This window comes from Salvelinus alpinus, chromosome 20, assembly GCF_045679555.1.
Source record: "Salvelinus alpinus chromosome 20, SLU_Salpinus.1, whole genome shotgun sequence".
Classification (NCBI taxonomy): Eukaryota; Metazoa; Chordata; class Actinopteri; order Salmoniformes; family Salmonidae; genus Salvelinus; species Salvelinus alpinus.
Window position 1 is genome coordinate 18,307,356 of NC_092105.1, and position 25,448 is coordinate 18,332,803.

General features: G+C 41.7%; 1 protein-coding gene across 2 annotated transcripts in view; it reads right to left on the reverse strand.

The window, feature by feature from the left end:
- Positions 1–25,230, reverse strand: part of LOC139546402 (amyloid-beta A4 protein-like) — a 47,996-nt gene extending 22,766 nt beyond the window's left edge. For both annotated transcript variants that reach the window (XM_071354749.1, XM_071354748.1), the window contains exons 1-4: positions 24,870–25,230; positions 6,799–6,966; positions 6,063–6,204; positions 3,979–4,091 (exon numbers count right to left, since the gene is read on the reverse strand). In XM_071354749.1, coding sequence (XP_071210850.1) covers positions 3,979–4,091; positions 6,063–6,204; positions 6,799–6,966; positions 24,870–24,929 — 483 coding nt within the window. In that variant the 5' untranslated portion in view covers positions 24,930–25,230. The remainder of the gene's footprint in view (positions 1–3,978; positions 4,092–6,062; positions 6,205–6,798; positions 6,967–24,869) is intronic.
- Positions 25,231–25,448: the final 218 nt, after the last annotated feature.

Consider the following 25,448-nt stretch of genomic DNA (forward strand, 5'->3'; position numbering starts at 1 on the left):
CAAAAGAAACATAAAATTCGACATACCAATTAGGATCTGGCTAAAAATACTTGAATAAGTTATAGAACGCATTGCCCTTTATGGTTGTGAGGTCTGGGGTCCGCTCACCAAGAATTCATAAAATGGGACAAACACCAAATTGAGACTCTGCATGCAGAATTCTGCAAAAATATCCTCCGTGTACAACGTAGAACACCAAATAATGCATGAAGAGCAGAATTAGGCCGATACCCACTAATTATCCAAATCCAGAAAAGCGCCGTTAAATTCTACAACCACCTAAAAAGGAAGCGATTCCCAAACCTTCCATAACAAAGTCATCACCTACAGAGAGATGAACCTGGAGAAGAGTTGGACTTGGGGCTCTGTTCACAAACACACACACCACAGAGCCCCAGGTCAGAAACACAATTAGACCCAACCAAATCATGAGAAAACAAAAGGATAATTCCTTGACACATTGGAAAGAATTTAAAAAACAGAGCAAACTAGAATGCTATTTGGCCCTAAACAGAGAGTACACAGTGGCAGAATACCTGACCACTGTGACTGACCCAAACTCAAAGAAAGCTTTGACTATGTACAGACTCTGTGAGCATAGCCTTGCTATTGAGAAAGGCCGCCGTAGGCAGACCTGGCTCTCAAGAGAAGACAGGCTATGTGCACACTGCCCACAAAATGAGGTGGAAACTGAGCTGCACTTCATTACCTCCTGCCAAATGTATGACCATATTAGAGACACATATTTCCCTCAGATTACACAGATCCACCAAGAATTCGAAAACAAACCCGATTTTGATAAACTCCCATATCTACTGGGTGAAATATCACAGTGTGCAATCACAGCAGCAATATTTGTGACCTGTAGACACAAGAAAAGGTCAACCAGTGAAGAACAAACACCATTTTAAATACAACCCATATTTATGCTTATATATTTTCCCTTTTGTACTTCGTTACAACACTGTATATATACATAATATGACATTTGTAATGTCTTTATTCTTTTGGAACTTCTGTGAGTGTAATTTTTATTGTTTATTTCACTTCTGTATATTATCTACTTCACTTGCTTTGGCAATGTTAACATATGTTTCCCATGACAATTAAGCCCCTTGACCTGAATAGAGGAGAGAACACTAGCTAGATAGACAGAGAGAGAACACTAGCTAGATAGACAGAGAGAGAACACTAGCTAGATAGACAGAGAGAGAACACTAGCTAGATAGAGAGAGAGAGAACACTAGCTAGATAGAGAGAGAGAGAACACTAGCTAGATAGAGAGAGAGAGAACACTAGCTAGATAGAGAGAGAGAGAACACTAGCTAGATAGAGAGAGAGAGAACACTAGCTAGATAGAGAGAGAGAGAACACTAGCTAGATAGAGGAGAGAGAGAACACTAGCTAGATAGAGGAGAGAGAGAACACTAGCTAGATAGAGGAGAGAGAGAACACTAGCTAGATAGAGGAGAGAGAGAACACTAGCTAGATAGAGGAGAGAGAGAACACTAGCTAGATAGAGGAGAGAGAGAACACTAGCTAGATAGAGGAGAGAGAGAACACTAGCTAGATAGAGGAGAGAGAGAACACTAGCTAGATAGAGGAGAGAGAGAACACTAGCTAGATAGAGGAGAGAGAGAACACTAGCTAGATAGAGGAGAGAGAGAACACTAGCTAGATAGAGGAGAGAGAACACTAGCTAGATAGAGGAGAGAGAACACTAGCTAGATACAGAGAGAGAACACTAGCTAGATACAGAAAGAGAACACTAGCTAGATACAGAGAGAGAACACTAGCTAGATAGAGGAGAGAGAACACTAGCTAGATAGAGGAGAGAGAACACTAGCTAGATAGAGGAGAGAGAGAACACTAGCTAGATAGAGGAGAGAGAACACTAGATAGATAGAGGAGAGAGAACACTAGATAGATAGACAGAGAGAGAACACTAGCTAGATAGAGGAGAGAGAACACTAGATAGATAGAGGAGAGAGAACACTAGATAGATAGAGGAGAGAGAACACTAGATAGATAGACAGAGAGAGAACACTAGCTAGATAGAGGAGAGAGAACACTAGATAGATAGAGGAGAGAGAACACTAGCTAGATAGAGGAGAGAGAACACTAGATAGATAGAGAGAGAGAGAACACTAGCTAGATAGAGGAGAGAGAACACTAGATAGATAGAGGAGAGAGAACACTAGATAGATAGAGGAGAGAGAACACTAGCTAGATAGAGGAGAGAGAACACTAGATAGATAGACAGAGAGAGAACACTAGATAGATAGAGGAGAGAGAACACTAGCTAGATAGAGGAGAGAGAACACTAGATAGATAGAGGAGAGAGAACACTAGCTAGATAGAGGAGAGAGAACACTAGATAGATAGACAGAGAGAGAACACTAGATAGATAGAGGAGAGAGAACACTAGATAGATAGAGGAGAGAGAACACTAGCTAGATAGAGGAGAGAGAACACTAGATAGATAGACAGAGAGAGAACACTAGATAGATAGAGGAGAGAGAACACTAGATAGAGAGGTGAGAATACTAGCTAGATAGAGGAGAGAGAACACTAGATAGATAGACAGAGAGAGAACACTAGATAGATAGAGGAGAGAGAACACTAGATAGAGGGGTGAGAATACTAGCTAGATAGAGGAGAGAGAACACTAGATAGATAGAGAATACTAGATAGAGGTGTGAATACTGGCAGAATACCTGACCACTGTGACTGACCCAAAATTAAGGAAAGCTTTGACTATGTACAGACTCAGTGAACATAGCCTTACTATTGAAAGGCTGCCATAGGCAGACCTGCCTCTCAAGTGACAGGCTATGTGCACACTGCCCACAAAAGTAGGTGGAAACTGAGCTGCACTTCCTAACCTCCTGCCAAATGTATGACCATAGAGACATATTTCCCTCAGATTACACAGATCCTCAAAGTATTTGAAAACAAATCCAATTTTGATGAATTCCTATATCTGTTGGGTGTAATACTAGTGGGCCATCACAGCAGCAAGATTTGTGACCTGTTGCCACAAGAAAAAGGGCAACTAGTGAAGAACAAACACCATTGTAAATACAACCCATATTTATGTTAATTTATTTTCCCTTTTGTACTTTCACATCATTACAACACCGTATATATACACATAATGACATTTGTAATGTCCTTATTCTTTTGTGTGTAATGTTAAGAGAGAATATAACATTTGACTGAACCAAAATATAAATACAACATGTAAAGTGTTGGTCCCATGTTTCATGACCTGAAATAAAAGATCCCAGAAATGTTCCATACACAAAACATTCTGCACAAATGTGTTTACATCCCTGTTAGTGAGCATTTCTACTTTGACAAGATAATCCATCCACCTGACAGGTGTGGCTTATCAATAAGCTGATTAAATAGCCTGATCATTTCACAGGTGCACCTTGCGCTGGGGACAATAAAAGGCAACGACAATGTGCAGTTTTGTCACACAACACAATGCCACAGATGTCTCAAGTTTTGAGGGAGCGTGCAATTGGCATGCTGACTGCAGGAATGTCCAACAGAGCTGTTGTCAGAGAACGTGTAACCACGCCAGCCCAGGACCTCCACATCCAGTTTCTTCACCTGCAGGACCGTCTGAGGAGGGGGTGGTGCTGACGAGTAATTCTGGCTGTAATAAAGCCCTTTTGTGGGGAAAAACTCATTCTGATTGGCTGGGCCTGGCTCCCAAGTGGGTGGGCCTATGCCATCCCAGGCCCCCCCAGGCCCAATAATGTGAAATCCATACATTTGGGTCTAATGGATTAATTTCAATTGACTGACTTCCTTCGATGAACTCAAACTCAGTAAAACCTTAGAAATTGTTCATATTTTTTTTCAGTAGACAGATAGAGAGGAGAGAGAGTACTAGATAGATAGAGGAGAGACCAGAGAGCAGAGACCTGAACAGAACTGTGTGATAAGCCATGAAAGTGTCCTGACCTCTTTAGCCACGGTGTGCCAGTGCAGGTGGCTCTCACACATGTCCATTCTCTCCTGGTGCAGGAACTTGCACTTATCAGGAACCAGCAGGGCATCACTCACAAACTCCCCAACTGCAAAACACAGATTAATGATTCTCACACACACAAGGAAATTGTGCAATATGTATAATGTATGTGGTTACATGAGAAGCGTACAATGTGTATGACAGAGGTAACGTGCAATGTAAAGTGCATTCGGAAAGTATTCAGACCCCTAGACTTTTCCACATTTTGTTACTTTACAGCCTTATTCTAAAATTGATTAAATAGTTTTCCCCCCTCATCAATCTACACAAAATACACCATAATGACAAAGCAAAAACAGATTTTTAGATTTTTTTTGTGCAAATATGATTTTTTTTTACTGAAATGTCACATTTACATAAGTATTCAGACCCTTTACTCAGCACGTTGTTGAAGCACCGTCGGCAGCGATTACGGCCTTGAGTCTTCTTGGGTATGACGCTACAAGCATGGCACACCTACAGAACCAGTCAAAAGTTTGGACACCTACTCATTCAAGGGTTTTTCTTTGTTTTTTTACTATTTCCTACATTGTAGAATAATAGTGAAAACATAAAAACTATGAAATCATCATAACCAAAGAAGTGTTAAATATATCAAAATCTATTTAATGATGACAGCTTTGCACACTTGGCATTCTCTCAACCAGCTTCATGAGGTAGTCACCTGGAATGCATTTCAAATCAACAGGAGTGCCTTGTTAAAAGTTAATTTGTGAAATTTCTTTCCTTCTTAATGCTTTTGAGCCAATCAGTTGGTTGTGTTGTGACATGGTAGGGTGGGTATACAGAAGATAGCCCTATTTGGTAAAAGACCAAGTCCATATTATGGCAAGAACAGCTCAAATAAGCAAAGAGAAACGACCGTCCATCATTACTTTAAGACATGAAGGTCAGTCAATGTGGAAAATGTCAAGAACTTTGAAAGTTTCTTCAAGTACAGTCGCAAAAACCATCAAGCGCTATGATGAAACTGGCTCTCATGAGGACCGCCACAGGAAAGGAAGACCCAGAGTTACTTCTGCTGCAGAGGATAAGTTCATTAGAGTTACCAGGCTCAGAAATTGCATCCCAAATAAATGCTTCATAGAGTTCAAGTAACAGACACATCTCAACATCAACTGTTCAGAGGAGACTGCGTGCATCAGGCCTTCATGGTCGAATTGATGGAAAGAAACCACTACTAAAGGACACCAATAAGAAGAAGTGACTTGATTGGGCCAAGAAACACGAGCCATGGACATTAGATTTTTGGTTCCAACCGCAGTGTCTTTGTGAGACGCAAAGGTGAACAGATGATCTCCGCATGTGTGGTTCCTACCGTGAAGCATGGAGGAGGAAGTGTGATGGTGCTTTGCTGGTGACACGGTCTGTGATTTATTTAGAATTCAAGGCACACTTAACCAGCATGGCTACCACAGCATTCTGCAGCAATGGTACCCTTCCCCAGATCTGTGCCTTGACACAATCCTGTCTCAGAGCTCTACGGACAATTTCTTTGGCTTGGTTTTTGCTCTGACATGCACTGTCAACTGTCGGACCTAATATAAACAGGTGTGTGCATTTCCTAATCATGTCCAATCAATTGAATTTACCACAGGTGGACTCCAATCAAGTTGTAGAAACATCTCAAGGATGATCAATGGAAACAGGATGCACATTAGCTTTATTTGGAGTCTCATAGCAAACGGTCTGAATACTTATGTAAATAAGGTACCTGTTTTTTTAATACATTTGCAAAAAAATTCAAACAACCTGTTTTCGCTTTGTCATTGTGGGGTATTATGTGTCGATTCATGAGGATTTGAATTTATTTAATCCATTTTAGACTAAGGCTGTAACGTAACAAAATGTGGAAAAAGTCAAGGGGTCTGAATACTTTCCGAAGACACTGTATGTATTATGTTGTGTGTAATGAACAGTAATTACTATTTTGTATACAGCGTTACTGTTGGTCTAAGCCAGTTTTCCCCTCAAGGACATTAAACTTTATGCTATCCTATACACACATACAACTTACCCAGGCAGCGGTAGGGCACCACGATGTGTGTGTGACTGCTACACTCCTTGCGTCCCTTCTTGCGTCCCTTCTTGCACCAGCTCTGAATGCTGACTGGCTGGTTGGCCTCCACCACGTTAGTGATCTGGAGCTCAGGGTACACCTGGGGGAAGGAGCAGGCTTTAATGAATGTACTTCTCACAGTTGTTTTCTATGGGTTTAATATTCCAGACATTTACCTCAGACCTCCCCCTTTCCTATCGCTTCCCTTGTTCCTTTTTCTCTCCCTAATCTCATTCTGTTCCCACCCCTCCATCATCCCACTCCTTTCCCCCCTCTCTCCTACCACTCGCTTTTTTCTCTCTCCCAACTCTCCCTCCCTCCCACCTATCCCTCCCCCTCCTCAACGCCCCTCCCTCCCTCGCCTCCCACCTCTCCCTCTGTCTCTCACCTACCCCTCTCCCACATCTCCATCCCTCCCACCTCTCCAACCTCTCCTGCCCTCCCATCTACCCCTTTCCTTCCTTCCCTCCCCATCTCCTTCCTCTCCTTCCCTCCCACCTCTCCCTCTAACCGACCTCTCCCTCCGCCCACCTACCCCTCCCTCCCATGTCCCTCCACCTCTTTGCCTCCCTTCCAACCCTCCCTCTCACCCAACCCTCCCTCTCTCACCTAATCCACCCTTTCCCACCTAATCCACCCTCATCTGATGCCTCTTCCACCTATCCCTCCCTCTCATCCCCCCCTCTCCTCCTACCTCCTGGCAGTACTGCAGGATGCCCTCCTTGGTTCCGATGCAGCTCTTGGTGCCGAAGGGATCCGACTCCCACTTGCCACTCTGAACATTGACATGCATGTTGAATTTCCCACAGAACATGGCTACCTGGGGCTCTGCCAGCAGACCCACCGAGTCATCAGAAGGCACCTGCAGTGAAGGAGGAGTGCAGAGGGAGTCAAATTACTGTAAATAAATGTTTTAAAACGTTATTTGCAGTTGAAGTGCACTCAAAATCTAAACCAGCGGTCAAAATACACATCTACTCCCCCGCTCGCCTTCACTCTTTCCAACAAAGTTGAACGCAAAACATTCTGGGGTCATTGTTTTTCCCCACTCTTTTTGTTCCGTGATACAATGGGAGGAAGTTTCATTGTAGCTGGCCGTCTGGCGCACGTCGGAAAAGAAGGATGCCGCAAACTAACAAAACAGAAGCCTGCTGCCATTCTGCTGGTAAATGGCCTGTGAAAAGGAAAACACAACGATCCATTCCCTAGATTGATGATACTCATTAAAAAAACTAGACCCTAGTTATTTCTGCAGCCTGTAGTGTAGCAGTTAATGATAAATTACCACACAAACTTGGACGTATGTGCTATATCTTTTCTCCCCATATTCATCGTTTCCATTTTGTATGCAATACATGTGTTATAGATGGACACATACAGTGCCTTCAGGAAAGTTCAGACCCCTTGACTTTTTCCACATTTTGTTAGGTTACAACCTTTTTCTAATATTGATTAAACATTTTTTTTTTTTTTTTTAAGTTAACAGATATTAAATTTACATAACTATTCCGACCCTTTACTCAGTACTTGGTTGAAGCACCTTTGGCAACAATTACAGATTGAGTCTTCTTGGGTATGACGCTACAAGCTTAGTACACCTGTATTTGGGGATTCTCCCATTCTTCTCTGCAGATCCTCTTTAAGACCGGGCTCTGCATGGGCCACTCAAGGACATTCAGAGGCTTGTCCTGAAGCCACTTCTGTGCTGTCTTGGCTGTGTGCTTAGGATCATTGTCCTGTTGGAAGGTGAACCTTCGCCCCCAGTCGGAGGTCCTGAGAGCTCTGGAGCAGGTTTTCCATCAAGGATCTCTGTACTTTTCTCCGTTCATCTTTGCCTTGATCTTGACTAGTCTCCCAGTCCCTGATGCTGCCACCACCATGCCTCACCGTAAGGATGGTGCCAGGATTCCTCAAGACGTGACGCTTGGCATTCAGGCCAAAGAGCTCAATCTTGGTTTCATCAGACCAGAGACTCTTGTTTATCATGGTCTGAGAGTCTTTAGGTGCCTTTTGGAAAACTCCAAGCGGGCTGTCATGTGCCTTTTACTGAGGAATGGCTTCAGTCTGGCCACTCTACGATAAAGGCTTGATTGGTGGAGTGCCACAGAGATTGATGTCCTTCTCGAAGGTTCTCCCATCTCCACAGAGGAACTCTGGAGCTCTGTCAGAGTGACCATCTGGTTCTTGGTCACCTCCCTGACCAAGGCCCTTCTCCCCCGATTGCTAAGGCGGACAGCTCTAGGAAGAGTCTTGGTGGTTCCAAACTTCTTCCATTTAAGAATGATGAGGCCACTGTGTTCTTGGGGACCTTCAATGCTGCAGAAATGTTGGTACCCTTCCCCAGATCTGTGCCTCGACACAATCCTGTCTCTGAGCTCTACGGACAATTCCTTCGACCTAATGGCTTGGTTTTTGCTCTGACATGCACTGTCAATTGTGGGACCTTATATAGACAGGTGTGTGCCTTTCCAAATCATGTCCAATCAATTGAATTTACCACATGTGGATTCCAATCAAGTTGTAGAAACATCTCAAGGATGATCAATGGATACAGGATGCACCTGAGCTCAATTTCAAGTCTCATAGCAAACGGTCTGAATACTTATGTCAATAAGGTATATGTTTTTATTTAGAATAAATTAGCAAATATTTCTAAAAACCTGTTTTCGCTTAGTCATTATGGGGTATTGTGTGTAGATTGCAGTTTTATTTATTTAATCCATTTTAGAATAAGGCTGTAACGTAACATGTGGAAAAAGTGTGGGAAAAGTCAAGGGATCTGAATACTTTCCGAAGGCACTGTATGTTGCCCTTTAATTTCTTATAGCAGCAGTGAAGAAACAAGCATTTTTCAATAGATGCTATAAATGTGTCTGACCCAACACCCTGTGGAATTCAGGGAGTCTGGTTTGCGCTCACAAGGTGCTTGTTTTGTTATAGCCTACCTTAGGGCTGACCCCATTTAGTCAACTGGTCGATTGTTTGGTCAACCAAGATTTTTTCAGTCGAGTAGTGGCAAATATATATTTTAATTATGGAACACAAGACACCTGTCTGATTCACACCTGTCTGAGTGGACTAATCTATTGTGGAGGTTGTGAAGATGGCACACCTGTTAAGGGTTTGTACTGGAGGTGAAGTCACGTGCAGGAGAGCAGAGTGAAGTGAACAGGCACACTTTTTATTCCGGTCCAACGAAAGCACAAAGTACATAAATGTGCCCAAACACGGACCATAGACAAAAAGTATGGAGCGTAACAATACCCACATAACATAAATACAATTTCACATAAAGATATGGAGGGGAACAGAGGACTAAATACATGCAGTGTGATTAGGGAATGAAACCCAGGTGTGTATGGAACAAGACAAAACAAATGGAAATATGAAAAATGGAGCGTCGATGGCTAGAAAGCAGGTGACGTTGATCGCCGATCGCCGCCCGAACAAGGAGAGGAGCCGACTTCGGCAGAAGTCGTGACAACACCAGTAACACATTTACCGTTAATTACCATTTCTCATCTACAATGTTGGTTTGGTTACGGTCATTTCTGTTAATGCATTCAATATATTATTACAGTCTTCCCTATGTCATTGTAGGAGTGGACATGTTTGCAGAGCGCACAACCTAGGTGACACTTCAGGAAAGAGTTTTGGTTTATTTCATTCCATGTTTATTTTTGCTTTATTTCATTCCAATTTATTCATTGTCTTTTGTTTAGAGCGCTCCTGTCAATCTTGAGTAAGGACACGCACCTGATTACACATAGAACTAGGCCTAGGCTTCTGAAAGTAAGTAAAATAAGTCTATTTAAAAACAATGACAATAGTTCTTTAACGTAGCCTATTTGAAAAATCTTTCCAGCACTCTCTCTTTCCATAACCACTCAGTATGTAAGGGGAAAACATGTATTGTTCTGATCAGGTGGAAATGTCATAAAAAAGGCATACCTGATTACTTACTATCACTTGCGCAAATAGCCTACAGGTGTGTCTGTCTGTCCGGAGCTCACAGGCCCAGGGAACTCTGGGGCCTAGAATATTTTATACAATGTTGCAAGTTTGCTAGCACCAGCTTCAAGCTGGACCCAAGTTAAAAGTTATTATTTGTAGGCTTTATGTAGGCAAATGTTTCACATATTGGCAATGGCAATAGATGTTACTTTTAGATTTATATCATTTTAACTTAGATAGAATTTTGATGAATCATATGACATTGATTTTGAGATATGAAGACTTTATTATAAATGAAATGAAGCTGTTCTAAGAAAAGGTGCATATGAAAATCAGAACTGGCACGCAGATCAGTAGAAATGGTACCATAACTTGGCACTCCAAATGGAAAAGGTTGTCGACCGCTGGTGTAGCCTATTACCGGCAACTTCAGGAGATTCCCGCTCAGCCCAGTCAAAACTGTTCGCTGCTCTGGCACCCCAATGGTGGAACAAACTCCCTCACGACGCCAGGACAGCGGAGTCAATCACCACCTTCCGGAGACACCTGAAACCCCACCTCTTCAAGGAATACCTAGGATAGGATAAAGTAATCCTTCTGACCCCCCCCCCCCCCTTAAAAGATTTAGATGCACTATTGTAAAGTGGTTGTTCCACTGGATGTCATAAGGTGAATGCACCAATTTGTAAGTCGCTCTGGATAAGAGCGTCTGCTAAATGACTTAAATGTAATGTAAATGAGATTAAAGGCAGAATCTGTGAAGACTAGCAGCATCGGGCAGGCTATATTCTGGTTAGCCTATATTGATCTCTGGCTCCCTCTTTAGTAATTTGTGTCTCTTAATTTGTAATTGCAGTGCTTAAAGCTTCAGGCAAAGTAGCCGACATATAGTTGATTTTATTCAAACACAGGGCGTGTCTATATTTGGAAAAATACACATTTGAAAATATGGACCAATCGATTGTTCAAAAGAACCACCGACTCTCGATCAAACAATATTACGTTTTTTTGTCAGGGACAGTCCTTGCCTACCTGCAGGGAAGCTCTTTGACACTGCTGGTTAATTAAGTCTTTGTCTAGTTTATTTGTGTTTAATTGTAAGGGGCCCTCGAGGAACATGGCTGACATGAAGAACACAAACATGAACCATAGTTATCATCCATTAAGGAGCCTGAATGGATGTTGATATTATGAGGTGGTAGTGGGATGCACATAGCAGAGTAAATACCACCTTCCCTGAGAGGAAATGACGTGGCATGTGATGGCGTGGTGGGCACGACTCGTCCAATGAATCTTAAAATCTGCGAAATTAGCCTATAACTACAGTGGGGAGAACAAGTATTTGATACACTGCCAATTTTGCAGGTTTTCCTACTTACAAAGCATGTAGAGGTCTGTAATTTTTATCATAGGTACACTTCAACTGTGAGAGACGGAATCTAAAACAAAAATCCAGAAAATCACATTGTATGATTTTTAAGTAATTAATTTGCATTTTATGGCATGACATAAGTATTTGATACATCAGAAAAGCAGAACTTAATATTTGGTACAGAAACATTTGTTTGCAATTAACAGAGATCATACGTTTCCTGTAGTTCTTGACCAGGTTTGCACACACTGCAGCAGGGATTTTGGCCCACTCCTCCATACAGACCTTCTCCAGATCCTTCAGGTTTCGGGGCTGTCGCTGTGCAATACGGACTTTCAGCTCCCTCCAAAGATGTTCTATTGGGTTCAGGTCTGGAGACTGGCTAGGCCACTCCAGGACCTTTAGATGCTTCTTACGGAGCCACTCCTTAGTTGCCCTGGCTGTGTGTTTCGGGTCATTGTCATGCTGGAAGACCCAGCCACGACCCATCTTCAATGCTCTTACTGAGGGAAGGAGGTTGTTGGCCAATATCTCACGATACATGGCCCCATCCATCCTCCCCTCAATACGGTGCAGTCGTCCTGTCCCCTTTGCAGAAAAGCATCCCCAAAGAATGATGTTTCCACCTCCATGCTTCACGGTTGGGATGGTGTTCTTGGGGTTGTACTCATCCTTCTTCTTCCTCCAAACACGGCGAGTGGAGTTTAGACCAAAAAGCTCTATTTTTGTCTCATCAGACCACATGACCTTCTCCCATTCCTCCTCTGGATCATCCAGATGGTCATTGGCAAACTTCAGACGGGCCTGGACATGCGCTGGCTTGAGCAGGGGGACCTTGCGTGCGCTGCAGGATTTTAATCTATGACGGCGTAGTGTGTTACTAATGGTTTTCTTTGAGACTGTGGTCCCAGCTCTCTTCAGGTCATTGACCAGGTCCTGCCGTGTAGTTCTGGGCTGATCCCTCACCTTCCTCATGATCATTGATGCCCCACGAGGTGAGATCTTGCATGGAGCCCCAGACCGAGGGTGATTGACCGTCATCTTGAACATCTTCCATTTTCTAATAATTGCGCCAACAGTTGTTGCCTTCTCACCAAGCTGCTTGCCTATTGTCCTGTAGCCCATCCCAGCCTTGTGCAGGTCTACAATTTTATCCCTGATGTCCTTACACAGCTCTCTGGTCTTGGCCATTGTGGAGAGGTTGGAGTCTGTTTGATTGAGTGTGTGGACAGGTGTCTTTTATACAGGTAACAAGTTCAAACAGGTGCAGTTAATACAGGTAATGAGTGGAGAACAGGAGGGCTTCTTAAAGAAAAACTAACAGGTCTGTGAGAGCCGGAATTCTTACTGGTTGGTAGGTGATCAAATACTTATGTCATGCAATAAAATGCAAATTAATTACTTAAAAATCATTCAATGTGATTTTATGGATTTTTGTTTTAGATTCCGTCTCTCACAGTTGAAGTGTACCTATGATAAAAATTACAGACCTCTACATGCTTTGTAAGTAGGAGAACCTGCAAAATCAGCAGTGTATCAAATACTTGTTCTCCCCACTGTAATTACACTACGGATAACAGAAAACGTTGAACTTTTTATAGATTGTCAATTCGATATGCTTGAACAGCAAATCAAAGTGACCAAGAGAGATTATTTATCCTTCCAAACAATCAAACATAACAATGGAAGAGGATGCGGCTACAACAATGTCCAAAAAGGACAGTGCATTGACGGCAAGCATGTACATACAGCCTCAACAGCTTGATCTATTGCCCGGAGTAATGGAGGACATCGAGGCCCTCAAGGTAGGAATGGATAACAGCAACAAATGAATGGGAGAAATAAGGACTGAAAACAAAAGTTTGAAAGCGACGAAACTCCTGAGTGATAACACTAAAATGAAAGTGGAGCTACTTGACCTAAAAATGCAGATGCATGACAAATAGTCATAAAGGGAGTGAAAGAGAATGCAAATGAAGAAAAGGTGAAGGATTTTACTAAACAATCTTAAAAATGGCCAACAAACAGGTGGATAAGATTGATTTCCAAAGGGTGCATCGTTTAGGCCAAAGGGTTCCCCAGAAACCCTGACCCATTCTTGCTAGACAAGGTGGCCGTGTTGGAAAGGGGTAGGAAGTTGAAGGGCACACCATTCTCTATCAACGAAAAACTCCCCCATGAAATAATAAAGAGACAACGCATCCTTTATCCCATTTTCAAAAGACAGAGCAGAGAGACAGAATGTGCACTTAGTATTGGATAAGCTGTACATGAACAACCAGCTCTTCAGGGAATCAAAGGTTACAATGTGTCGACCTCTAGTAAAAACGGTTGTTTTTTGTCTCCATCAGGCTACTAGGCCACAAACAATCCGTAAAGGGCAAGGTGCCATTACAGTAGGGCTGTCCCTGACAACAACAAAAAATCTTGATCGACCTAGAGTCGTCTGTTCTTTTGACCAATCGATTGGTCAACATTTTTAAAAATTTGTATTTTTCCATATATAGACACCCTATGCTCGAATAAAATCAACTATACTGAACAAAAATAAAACTCAACATGCAACAGTTTCAAAGATTTTACTGAGTTACAGTTCATAGAAGGAAATCAGTACATTTAAATAAATTCATTAGGCCTTAATTAATCTATGGATTTCACATGACTGGGTTGGCATAGGTCTACCCACTTGGGAGCCAGGCCCACCCACTGGGGAACCAGGCCCAGCCAATCAGAATAATTTTTTCCCCACAAAAAGGGCTTTATTACAGACAGAAATACTCCTCAGAAATAGGGCACAAATAGACACATTTATAGGTCTACATTTGCACTCAGGCCAGGTAGCCTAGGCCTAGTTCTATGCGTAATCAGGTGCGTTTCCTTACTTAAGATTGACAGGAGCGCTCCAAACAAAAGACAATGAATAAATTGACAACTCGTAAATGGAATTAAATAAATCTAAACTTTTCTCACAAGTGTCACCTAGGTTGTACGCTCTGCAAACAACATGTCAACTCCTACAATGAACAGTAAGACTGTAATAATAATAATACATTGAATGCATTAACAAAATTACAGTAACCAAACAAACGTAGATTAGAAATGATCGGAATGAATGGTAAAATGTACTCCTGGTGATACTGCTATGCCATACCCGCTGCCTCCGCAATGGATTAGTCCACTAACACAGGTGTCTCGTGTGCCATCATTTTCCCATGGTGCTGGACAATTTTGATCTTATTTGTTTTGTCTACGCTCTAGTTCTCCCTCCACACCTTTTCCACGTTTTGTAAAACAGCATTGGAACAGTGACCCTGGTGCAAAAGGGGATGTCCTGGAATCACACTTTATAAAGATCTAAAGTTACAATATACAACAAATCACTATAATTACAATTTCTACATATTATGTTTTATTAATATTATTCCCTATTTGTCCTTTAGTGTCAAGGGCAATTATACATTAGGATTATGTATTATTTTCAAGGGTGTTGGGATGTATAAATCAGATACCCATCAGTTATTGCAGGTTCCTCAAATTATATTTTCAATGCTAGAATATCAACAACGATGAAAATTGACAACATCTTTTCAATTTATTAATCTCTTTTTACTGACATTCTGATCTAATGAAATGAAGGAATGTCTTTCCTCTATTGTGATTGTAGGGATGTGAATTAGTGAGTCTATAATTTTCAGCAGAATTTGGCTTTCCTTTGTTGTATTTGACAACTGCCAACTTGCAAAGTGAGCCAATAATGAGCAGCTGTATATGGATATTTGTGCATCACTGTTTTTATGACAGTAATGAGGATATAATTATTTATTAGTACACTGCTCAAAAAAATAAAGGGAACACTTAAACAACACAATGTAACTCCAAATCAATCACACTTCTGTGAAATCAAACTGTCCACTTAGGAAGCAACACTGATTGACAATAAATGTCACATGCTGTTGTGCAAATGGAATAGACAACAGGTGGAAATTATAGGCAATTAGCAAGACACCCCCAATAAAGGAGTGGTTCTGCAGGTGGTGACCACAGACCACTTCTCAGTTCCTATGCTTCCTGGCTGATGTTTTGGGCACTTTTGAATGCTGGCGGTGCTTTCACTCTAGTGGTAGCATGAGACGGAGTCTACAACCCACACAAGTGGTTCAGGTAGTGCAGCTCATCCAGGATGGCACATCAATGCGAGCATCATGGACCATGCCAATCGGCGGTTGAAGGTGTGTTTTAGGATGCTAAAGGTGTGTTATGGGTACGGGGGTGGTATGACAGTATCAGGGACAACACCCCCGTCTGGGATGGGGGAAGCTTTCGCAAAACAATTGGAGGTTTACTTCGAGTCAGTTGCAGCTGCAGTATGTTTAGCAGTGCATATATTATGGTACAGCTACATGGGTAGATGTCAGACATTGATACTGGTAGTATTGGTAAGTATGCATCAATTCTACTACTTTTTGGTAGTACGTTTACAGGCATATATTATGGTAAGTAATATTGAAACTTGTATCTCATCATGGTAAGTGGTGAAATAAGTATACCTATCTATAATTGTAATGGCTTAGCAGATTGTAAAAAAGACCATCAGTCTTTACCTGGCTCAAAGAGAAGGAATACAATATCTATTGTTTACAGGAAACTCACTCTCCAATTACAGATGAGGTTATATGGAAAAAGGACTAGGAGGAATAAATATATTTCTGTCATGGGCAAAGAAACTCAAAAGGGGTGATCATATTAATTAATAACAATTTTGATCGGAATGTGCAAACTGTCCAAACAGATCCGAAAATAAGGTGGATAATTTTAAAACATTCAATTGAACGATAAACAGATGTTGCTAATTCATCTATATGGTCCAAATAATGATGATCCACACTTCTTCTAAATGATATATACTAATCTCTTGAGCTCACAAGCAACAAATTACTATTATTATGGTGGGAGATTAGAATACAGTTTTAAGTACCCCAATTGATCATAAATGAAAACACCTTCAAGCAATTTGGGAAATTACGAATATCATCGACACATTAGAACCATTGCATATATGGAGGCTTAAAAATCCAGACTTAGTGAGATATACAGTTGAAGTCGGAAGTTTATACATACACTTAGGTTGGAGTCATTAAAACTTGTTTTCAACCACTCCACAAATTTCATGTAAAATAAACTATAGTTTTGGCAAGTCGGTTAGGACATCTATTTGTGCATGACACAAGTCATTTTTCCAACAATTGTTTACAGACAGATTATTTCACTGTATCACAATTCCAGTGGGTCAGAGGTTTGCATACACTAAGTTGACTGTGCCTTTAAACAGCTTGGAAAATTTCAGAAAATTATATCATGGCTTTAGAAGCTCTGATAGGCTAATTGACATCATTTGAGTCAATTGGAGGTGTACCTGTGGATGTATTTCAAGGCCTACCTTCAAATTCAGTGCCTCTTTGCTTGACATCATGGGAAAATCAAAAGGAATGAGCCAAGACATCAGAAAGAAAATTGTAGACGTCCACAAGTCTGCTTCATCCTTGGGAGCAATTTCCAAACGCCTGAAGGTACCACGTTCATCTGTACAAACAATAGTATGCATGTATAAACACCATGGGACCACGCAGCCGTCATACCGCTCAGGAAGGAGACGCGTTCTGTCTCCTAGAGATGAACGTACTTTGGTGTGAAAAGTGCAAATCAATCCCAGAACAACAGCAAAGGACCTTACGAAGATGCTGGAGGAAACAGTTACAAAAGTATCTATATCCACAGTAAAACAAGTCCTATGTTGATATAACCTGAAAGGCCGCTCAGCAAGGAAGAAGCCACTGCTCCAAAACCGCCATAAAAAGCCAGACTACGCTTTGCAACTGCACATGGGGACAAAGATCATACTTTCTGGAGAAATGTCCTCTGGTCTGATGAAACAAAAATAGAACTGTTTGACCATAATGACCATCATTATGTTTGGTGGAAAAAGGGGGAGGCTTGCAAGCCAGAGAACACCATCACAACCGTGAAGCACGGGGGTGGCAGCATCATGTTGTGGGGGTGCTTTGCTGAAGGAGGGACTGATGCACTTCACAAAATAGATGTCATCATGACAAAGGAAAATTATGTGGATATATTGAAGAAACATCAGGAAAGCTTGGTTGCAAATGGGTCTTCCAAAAATGGACAATGACCCCAGGCATACTTCCAAAGTTGTGGTAAAATGGCTTAAGGATAACAAAGTCAAGGTATTTGAGTGGCCATCACAAAGCTCTGACCTCAATCCTATAGAACATTTGTGGGCAGAACTGAAGAAGTGTTTGCGAGCAAGGAAGCCTACAAACCTGACTCAGTTACACCAGCTCTGTCAGGAGGAATGGGCCAAAATTCACCCAACTTATTGTGGGAAGCTTGTGGAAGGCTACCAGAAACGTTTGACCCAAGTTAAACAATTTAAAAGGCAATGCTACCAAATAATAATTGAGTGTATGTAAACTTCTGAACCACTGGGAATGTGACGAAAGAAATACAAGCAGAACTAAATCACTCTATTATTATTCTGACATTTCACATTCTAAAAATAAAGTGGTGCTCCTAACTGACCCAAAACAGGGAATTTTTACTGGGATTAAATCAGGAATTGTGAAAAACTGAGTTTAAATGTATTTGGCTACGGTGTATGTAAACTTCCGACATCAACTGTACATTGAGGAGGCTTAATCAAGCGAGTCGTCTAGCCTTCGCGCTGACACCAAAAGTAAAAAAATAAAAAAATAAAACTTTTGAAAGGGGGCAGAACACAGTCGAACCATCAACTAATTGGCATCCACATTAATTTCCATGTGGGCGAGGATATTGGAAATGTAATCAAAGCCTACTAGATGACGACCTGTTTTTAACCTAGACAAAAGATTCTAAATAACTTTTTCCTGCATAACATACAGTGCATTCAGAATGTATTCAGACCTTGACTTTTTCCACAGTTACGTAACAGTCTTATTCTAAAATTGATTAAATAGTTTTTCCCCCCTCATCAATCTACACACCATGCCCAATAATGACAAAGCAAAAACAAGTTTTTAGAAATTCTGCAAATGTATTAAAAATAAAACTGAACAATCACATTTACATAGGTATTCAGACACTTTACTCAGTACTTTGTTGAAGCACCTTTGGCAGCAATTATAGCCTTGAGTAGTCTTGGGTATAACACTACAAGCTTGGCACACCTGTATTTGGGGAGTTTCTCAGATTGTTCTCTGTAGCTCCTCTCAAGCTTTATCTGGTTGGATGGAGTGTCGCTGCACAGCTATTTTCAGGTCTCTCCAGAGATGTTTGATCGGGTTTAAGTCCAGGCTCTGGCTGGGCCACTCCTGCGTTGTCCAGAAGCCACTCCTGCGTTGTCTTGGCTGTGTGCTTAGGGTCATTGTCCTGTTGGAAGGTGAACCGTCACCCCAGTCTGGAGGTTCTGAGCGCTCTGGAGCAGGTTTTCATCAAGGATCTCGCTGTACTTGGCTCCGGTCATATTTCACCCGATCCTGACTAGTCTCCCAGTCCCTGATGCTGAAAAACATTCCCACAGCATGATGCTGCTACCACCATGCTTCACCGTAGGAATGGTGCCAGGTTTCCTCAAGACGTGGTGCTTGGCATTCAGGCCAAAGAGTTCAATCTTGGTTTCATCAGACCAGAGAATCTTGTTTCTCATGGTCTGAAAGTCCTTTAGGCAAACTCCAAGCGAGCTGTCATGTGCCTTTTACTGAGGAGTGGATTCATCTGGCCACCCTACTATAAAGGCCTGATTGGTGGAGTGCTGCAGAGATGGTTGTCCTTCTGGAAGGTTCTCCAATCTCCACAGAGGAACTCTGGAGCTCTGTCGAAGTGACCATCAGGTTCTTGGTCACCTCCCTGACCAATTCCTTCGACCTCATGGCTTGGTTTTTACTCTGACATGCAATGTCAACTGTAGACCTTAAATACACAGGTGTGTGCCTTTCCAAATCATGTCCAATCAATTGAATTTACCACAGGTGGACTCCAATCAAGTTGTAGAAACATCAAGGATGATCAATGGAAACAAGATGCACCTGACCTCAATTTCGAGTCTCATAGCAAAGGGTCTGAATTGTTATGTAAATAAGGTATCTATTTATATAGAATAAAATGTGCAAAAATGTTGCTTAGTCATTATGGGGTATCTGAGAACGGTCCCGAAGGAGATCGCTGCCGTTTTACAATCCCGTAACCAATTGTGCATGTTTTTTTGCGTTATTTGTAACTTATTTTGTACATAATGTTTCTGCCACCGTGTCTTATGAACGAAAAGAGCTTATAGATATCAAGACAACGATTACTCACCCCGTACTGGAGGAATACTTGTTCTTCAATGAGTCGGACGGGAAGGATTTACTTCAGACGCCCGACAACGCCCTCATCCCCATAATTCAAATGAGAAAGAGACGGAGATATCGAGGACGAAGGTCCGGGTGCCTTGTAAGTATCCGTTGCCGAGAGGGTAATCTACCATCGGTCCTACTAGCCAACGTACAATCAATCGATAATAAAATAGACGAACTACAATCACATATATCCTACCAACGGGACATTCAAAACTGTAATATCTTATGTTTCACCGAGTCGTGGCTGAACGACGACTAACATACAGCTGGCGGGTTTTAAGCTTTTTCGGCAGGATAGAACAGCGGCCTCTGGTAAGACAAGGGGTGGCGGTCTATGTATATTTGTAAACAACAGCTTGTGCATGAAATCTAAGAAAGTCTCAAGTTTTGCTCGCCTGAGGTAGAGTATCTCATGATAAGCTGTAGACCACACTATTTACCAAGAGAGTTTGTATCTGTATTTTTCATAGCTGCCTATATACCACCACAAACCAATGCTGGCACTAAGACCACACTCAATGAACTGTATACGGCCATAAGCAAACAGGAAAACACTCATCCAAAGGCGGCGCTCCTAGTGGCCGGGGACTTTAATGCAAGGAAACTGAAATCCATTTTTACCACCTTTACTCCACACACAGAGACATGTACAAAGCTCTCCCTCGCCCTTTATTTGGCAAATCTGACCATAATTCTATCCTCCTGATTCCTGCTTACAAGCTAAAACTAAAGCAGGAAGCACCAGTGACTCAGACAATAAGAAAGTGGTCAGATTTTTCTTTTTCTTCATAAAAATAATATAATAATTCACCTTTATTTAACAAGGTTGGCCAGTTGAGAAAAAGTTCTCATTTACAACTGCGACCTGGCCAAGATAAAGCAAAGCAGTGCGACAAAAACAGAGTTACACATGGGATAAACAAACGTACAGTCAATAACACAATAGAAAAATCTATGTACAGTGTGTGCAATGTAGCAAAATTAGGGAGGTAAGGCAATAAATAGGCCATAGTGGCGAAACAATTACAATTTAGCATTAACACTGGAGTGATAAATGTGCAGATGATGATGTGCAAGTAGAGATACTGGGGTGCAAAATTGCAACAACAAAAAATAATACGGGGATGAGGTAGTTGGGTGTGCTATTTACAGATGGGCTGTGTACAGGTACAGTGATCGGTAAGCTGCTCTGACAGCTGATGCTTAAAGTTAGAAAGGGAGATATAGGTCTCCAGCTTCAGTGATTTTTGCAATTCGTTCCAGTCATTGGCAGCAGAGAACTGGAAGGAAAGACGGCTAAAGGAAGTGTTGGCTTTGGGGATGACCAGTGAAATATACCTGCTGGAGCACATGCTACAGGTGGGTGTTGCTATGGTGACCAGTGAGCTGAGGTAAGGCGGGGCTTTACCTAGCAAAGACTTATAGATGACCTGGAGCCAGTGGGTTTGGTGACGAATATATAGCGAGAGCCAGCCAATGTTAAACAAGGTTGGAATGTAAATCAATGAAATGGGGTATCAGTCTACTCTGTGACACCCACAGAACACAACTGTGAAGAGTTTACGCAAATATTAGCGTTGTAGCTGTTATCGCGAGACTGTGACATCACCTCCCCAGTCAACCTATTGTGTGTATTGACATTCATATTGCACTGTACAGTTTTACCTAAGGATTGAGGATCAATGAAATGGGGTAACAGTCTACTCAAAACCCAATATATTTTTTCCCAACGTCCTTCTCAGAGTTTTCTGACTCCAAAACATCCGCTCAGTATTGATTTTCCTCAGGAATAGTGTCAATACACACAGGTTGACAATAAATGTGGCTCAATTCACAGTTGTTTCAGAGTCCCGCAATAAGAGCTACGATGCTAATCTTCTCTGGGTGTCACTGTGTAGACTGATACCCCATGTCATTGATCCACAGGTAAGGCTGTACAGTGAAATAAGTATGCCCCCAACGCAATTCTAAAGTATTATACATCCAGTGTGATTTCAACAGATTTGTCAAATTAACAAATTATTGTCTTTAGTTGATTTTATATAACATTACAACCTCATTTAGCATGATCTATTCAATTATAGCATAATGCTACTATTTGTATTAATTTGCTTCACTGTCAAAGACATACTTTTATTTTGAAGGCTAACCGCAAAGTCCACTACTGTGGCTAATCCTTATTGTGGCTAGCTTCACATAGATGGGTCCGACCACCATTAATCAAATAAGAACTGTCTTATGAATTCGGGTTATTTTAGATGATGACATCTAGCTAACTATAGCTACTGAAACAGATTGTCGTTTTGCTATGTTTTTGGGGAAGAACATTGTTTGCATCCATGAGCTAGCTAGCTCTTTTTATGACCAGCACTGTAGGTGTGCGAGACAACTACAGTCCCTGGTAATGGGGATGTATGTAAATGCCAACAAAATAACTTTGTGGTCAGTGTGTGTTTGTGTAACCTTTACGTAATTAGGCAAGTCAGAACAAATTCTTATTTAGAATGACGGCCAAACCCGGACAACGCTGGGCCAATTGTGCGCCGTCATATGGGACTTCCGGTCACGGCCGGTTGTGACACAGCCTGGGATCGAACCGCAGGCTGTAGTGATGCAGTGCCTTAGACCGCTGCGCCACTCGGGAGGCCAGATTGGGTTTTTATTTGTGATGTTGCTAATGATTAGGCTACTTGGTGTGGCCAAGTAAAATGTGCCTACAGTTGTGCTTTTCTTTCTCTATCAGTTACAGGTACACAAAACAAACAGACATATGTACGAACACACACATACACACTGCAACCAAAGTAGACCATTATTTCCCTAAACACCTTCAAAATGATATAAAGATGATAAGAAAAAATAATAAGTTTAAAGTTATGTTCCTAATAGAGCAGCTGTCAAACAGAGACTTGCCCATGTCTATTAGCATGTCGGGGTTGACCGACTGTTCTGGTATGCACACTTTGTTTACTAGTTTACAGTGCAATTATCCGGTTGGTTTTATGCTTACAGTCAAGGCACCAAGGAATGGCGTAAAACAGTCTAGATGCAACATAAGCTACTATTATCGACCCAGGCCCATTTTGAGGCTTTACTCACGAACATAGACAATTTGATGCTGTGTCATAACTCTTAAATGGAATAATGCACTGTTAAAAACAGCAACCTCCTCAGTGCCGTCTAGCCACCGTGTATCTCAGCACTGCAGCACTGACGCCATCTTGCTTGTGTCAAGCTTCACTCTTTTCCATCATAACCCACCAGCATCCACTGGCCGGTTATGTGGCAAATGCAACATTGGATCATGTTAATGTGTTCAATAACTATCCATATGCACAGCAGTTCCATATTTCCTTGTATCAGAAAAGCAACAATGTATCCTCACTCTCAAAAGGAGTAGGCTAACACAAACTGATTTATAGACTAAATTAAACCCTGCTATGTGAATCTAACATAGAGATTTGAAAGTGGGTCACAGCATTTATAGTAACCCAGTGAGCAAAATTATGTTGAAAAGACGTTGAAATCCAATCCAACATACAAAGATTATAAACGGGTGGATTAACGAAAGATGAAACAACGTCGTTTCTGGACGTTGAAAATACGCATTTACTGTACTCTACTGAACTATTACTCTGCTATGCTCTACTGTACTGTGCTGTCCAAACTTGTGAAACAAATCTATTGTTGTCAGAACCAAATCATAAATGTCTATGTTTGGGACAAATCGAAGCCGGTCTGGGCCGGACGTCTGTGGACATTGAACACATTTTTACAACTTTTCAATGTCCATGGACATCAGGTGTCGGACGTGCTCACTGGGAGGCCCTACGCTAGTTAAGGCTAAAGTGTAAATGCCCAAAGGATGTAACCTGTAGGTCCTTCATTTGATGTTGACAAGCAGATAGCCTATCATTGCAATAGAATGGCATTTTCATGGTTCATTGCGACTTTAACGGTAGGTTAATTTTAGGCACCGATTTTTTGGGGGGATAATGATATCCCCATTGATAAGCCATGGGTTGCAGCGTCGCTTGCAGTTGAACCGGTTGACCACCTTAAAATGATAGACTGCTTTATGGTCCTTAGGCCTAATTATGTCGTTTATCAGGTCTAAATGCGTGTCTAGCCTAATCTGTTCAATATTCCTGAAAAGGATCACACACCCTTGAAAAATACAAAATGCGGGGTGTATTCATTAGTCAGATTCCGTTGCAAAACATTTTGCAAAGGAAATTGTTTACTCCAAACGGAAAACGTTTTGCAACGGAAGCTATACTTTCTATTGGACAAAATCTGGTATGTCCCTCCCCGTTTTTTTTGCTCTGTTTGCTTCCGTTTGGTTCCTAGAGTAAATGGTAAATTGTTTCCGTTGCAAAACGTTTTGTAACAGACGAAACGTTTTGCAACGGAATCAAACTAATTAATACACGCCAGCATACGTTTACCACCATTGAAACAACGCAATCCCACAATATAGCTAGGCCCTAACATTTTCGCATATAGGCTAAATGAGTAGTTTGTCTGTAGAGAAACAGACCAATACTTTAGTTTGTCATTCCAGGTCCCTGTAATCTAGTGCCAAACTGTCAAGCCAGTGTCGTTGACAACGGTAGGCCAATTATAGGCCTAAAAATAAATATTGAATGTTTTTGCTTTACGCATTTGGATATTCCACTCCATAGCTAGTTAAGGCTACGAGAGTGATAAAAACAAGCTATTCTCGACACTACTACGCAGGCTGCAATTAGCAGAAAGATGGAGTGGTTGGAACAAGATGAGAAATGTAGCCTAGTAATCGCATTAAAACCTATGGTGTTTAACGTATAGTGTCTTAAAAACTGTCGAATTTTGTAATTTAGTAACATTTCTTTCTGCCTCCAAATGCAATCTTGATTCACCGTGGGTCTGAATTCCGTTATTTTCACTCCTCCTGCCTTCAGTTCACCCATATCCTCCGCTGCTACAGGGACGGGAACTAGCTTATGGAGGTTCGTGCTTTTCCCGATACACGAAGAACGCTGACCTGTTCTCCCCTTTTCTTACCTCAGATGCCAGCGTCAAGGTCGCAACCCATAACAGCAGAAATGCCGTTCGCTCGCCCATGCCGTTGACCCTAAATCAGTTTTGTCCAATATCTGAAAAATATTCCGATAAATCCGATGCTCTATCCCGTTCCCGTGCACTCCCGGTTGGCGATGGCGTGTTTAATGATGGAAAGCGAGAACGAGGCTGGCCAGCTTCCCCAAAGCCTGTCACCTGACCGGGCCAATAGTGTGTGATTGCGGCCCGAGAGAATAGGCTAGCCTATGGGAAGAAACTTGAGGGAGACAGGACTGCAGCCAGCTCCGATTGTGGGATATAGGCCGAAAGGTGAGCAGATGTTTAACACACCTAGTCATACACTTTATAGAGAAAGATCTCTTTCCCCCCCTCTGTCTCCTACAAACATGAAGGTTTCCTCATGTTTAATCTGCTCTCATTCATTCTTTGTTTATGAAATGTCCCTATAGGCTAGTTCTGATGATACACACACACACAAAGACATACATACCACTAAAACCTAATTTCACAATCCTAAAAGAATTAGGCAATCCCAAAATGCAGCAGTTTTTAACGCAATAT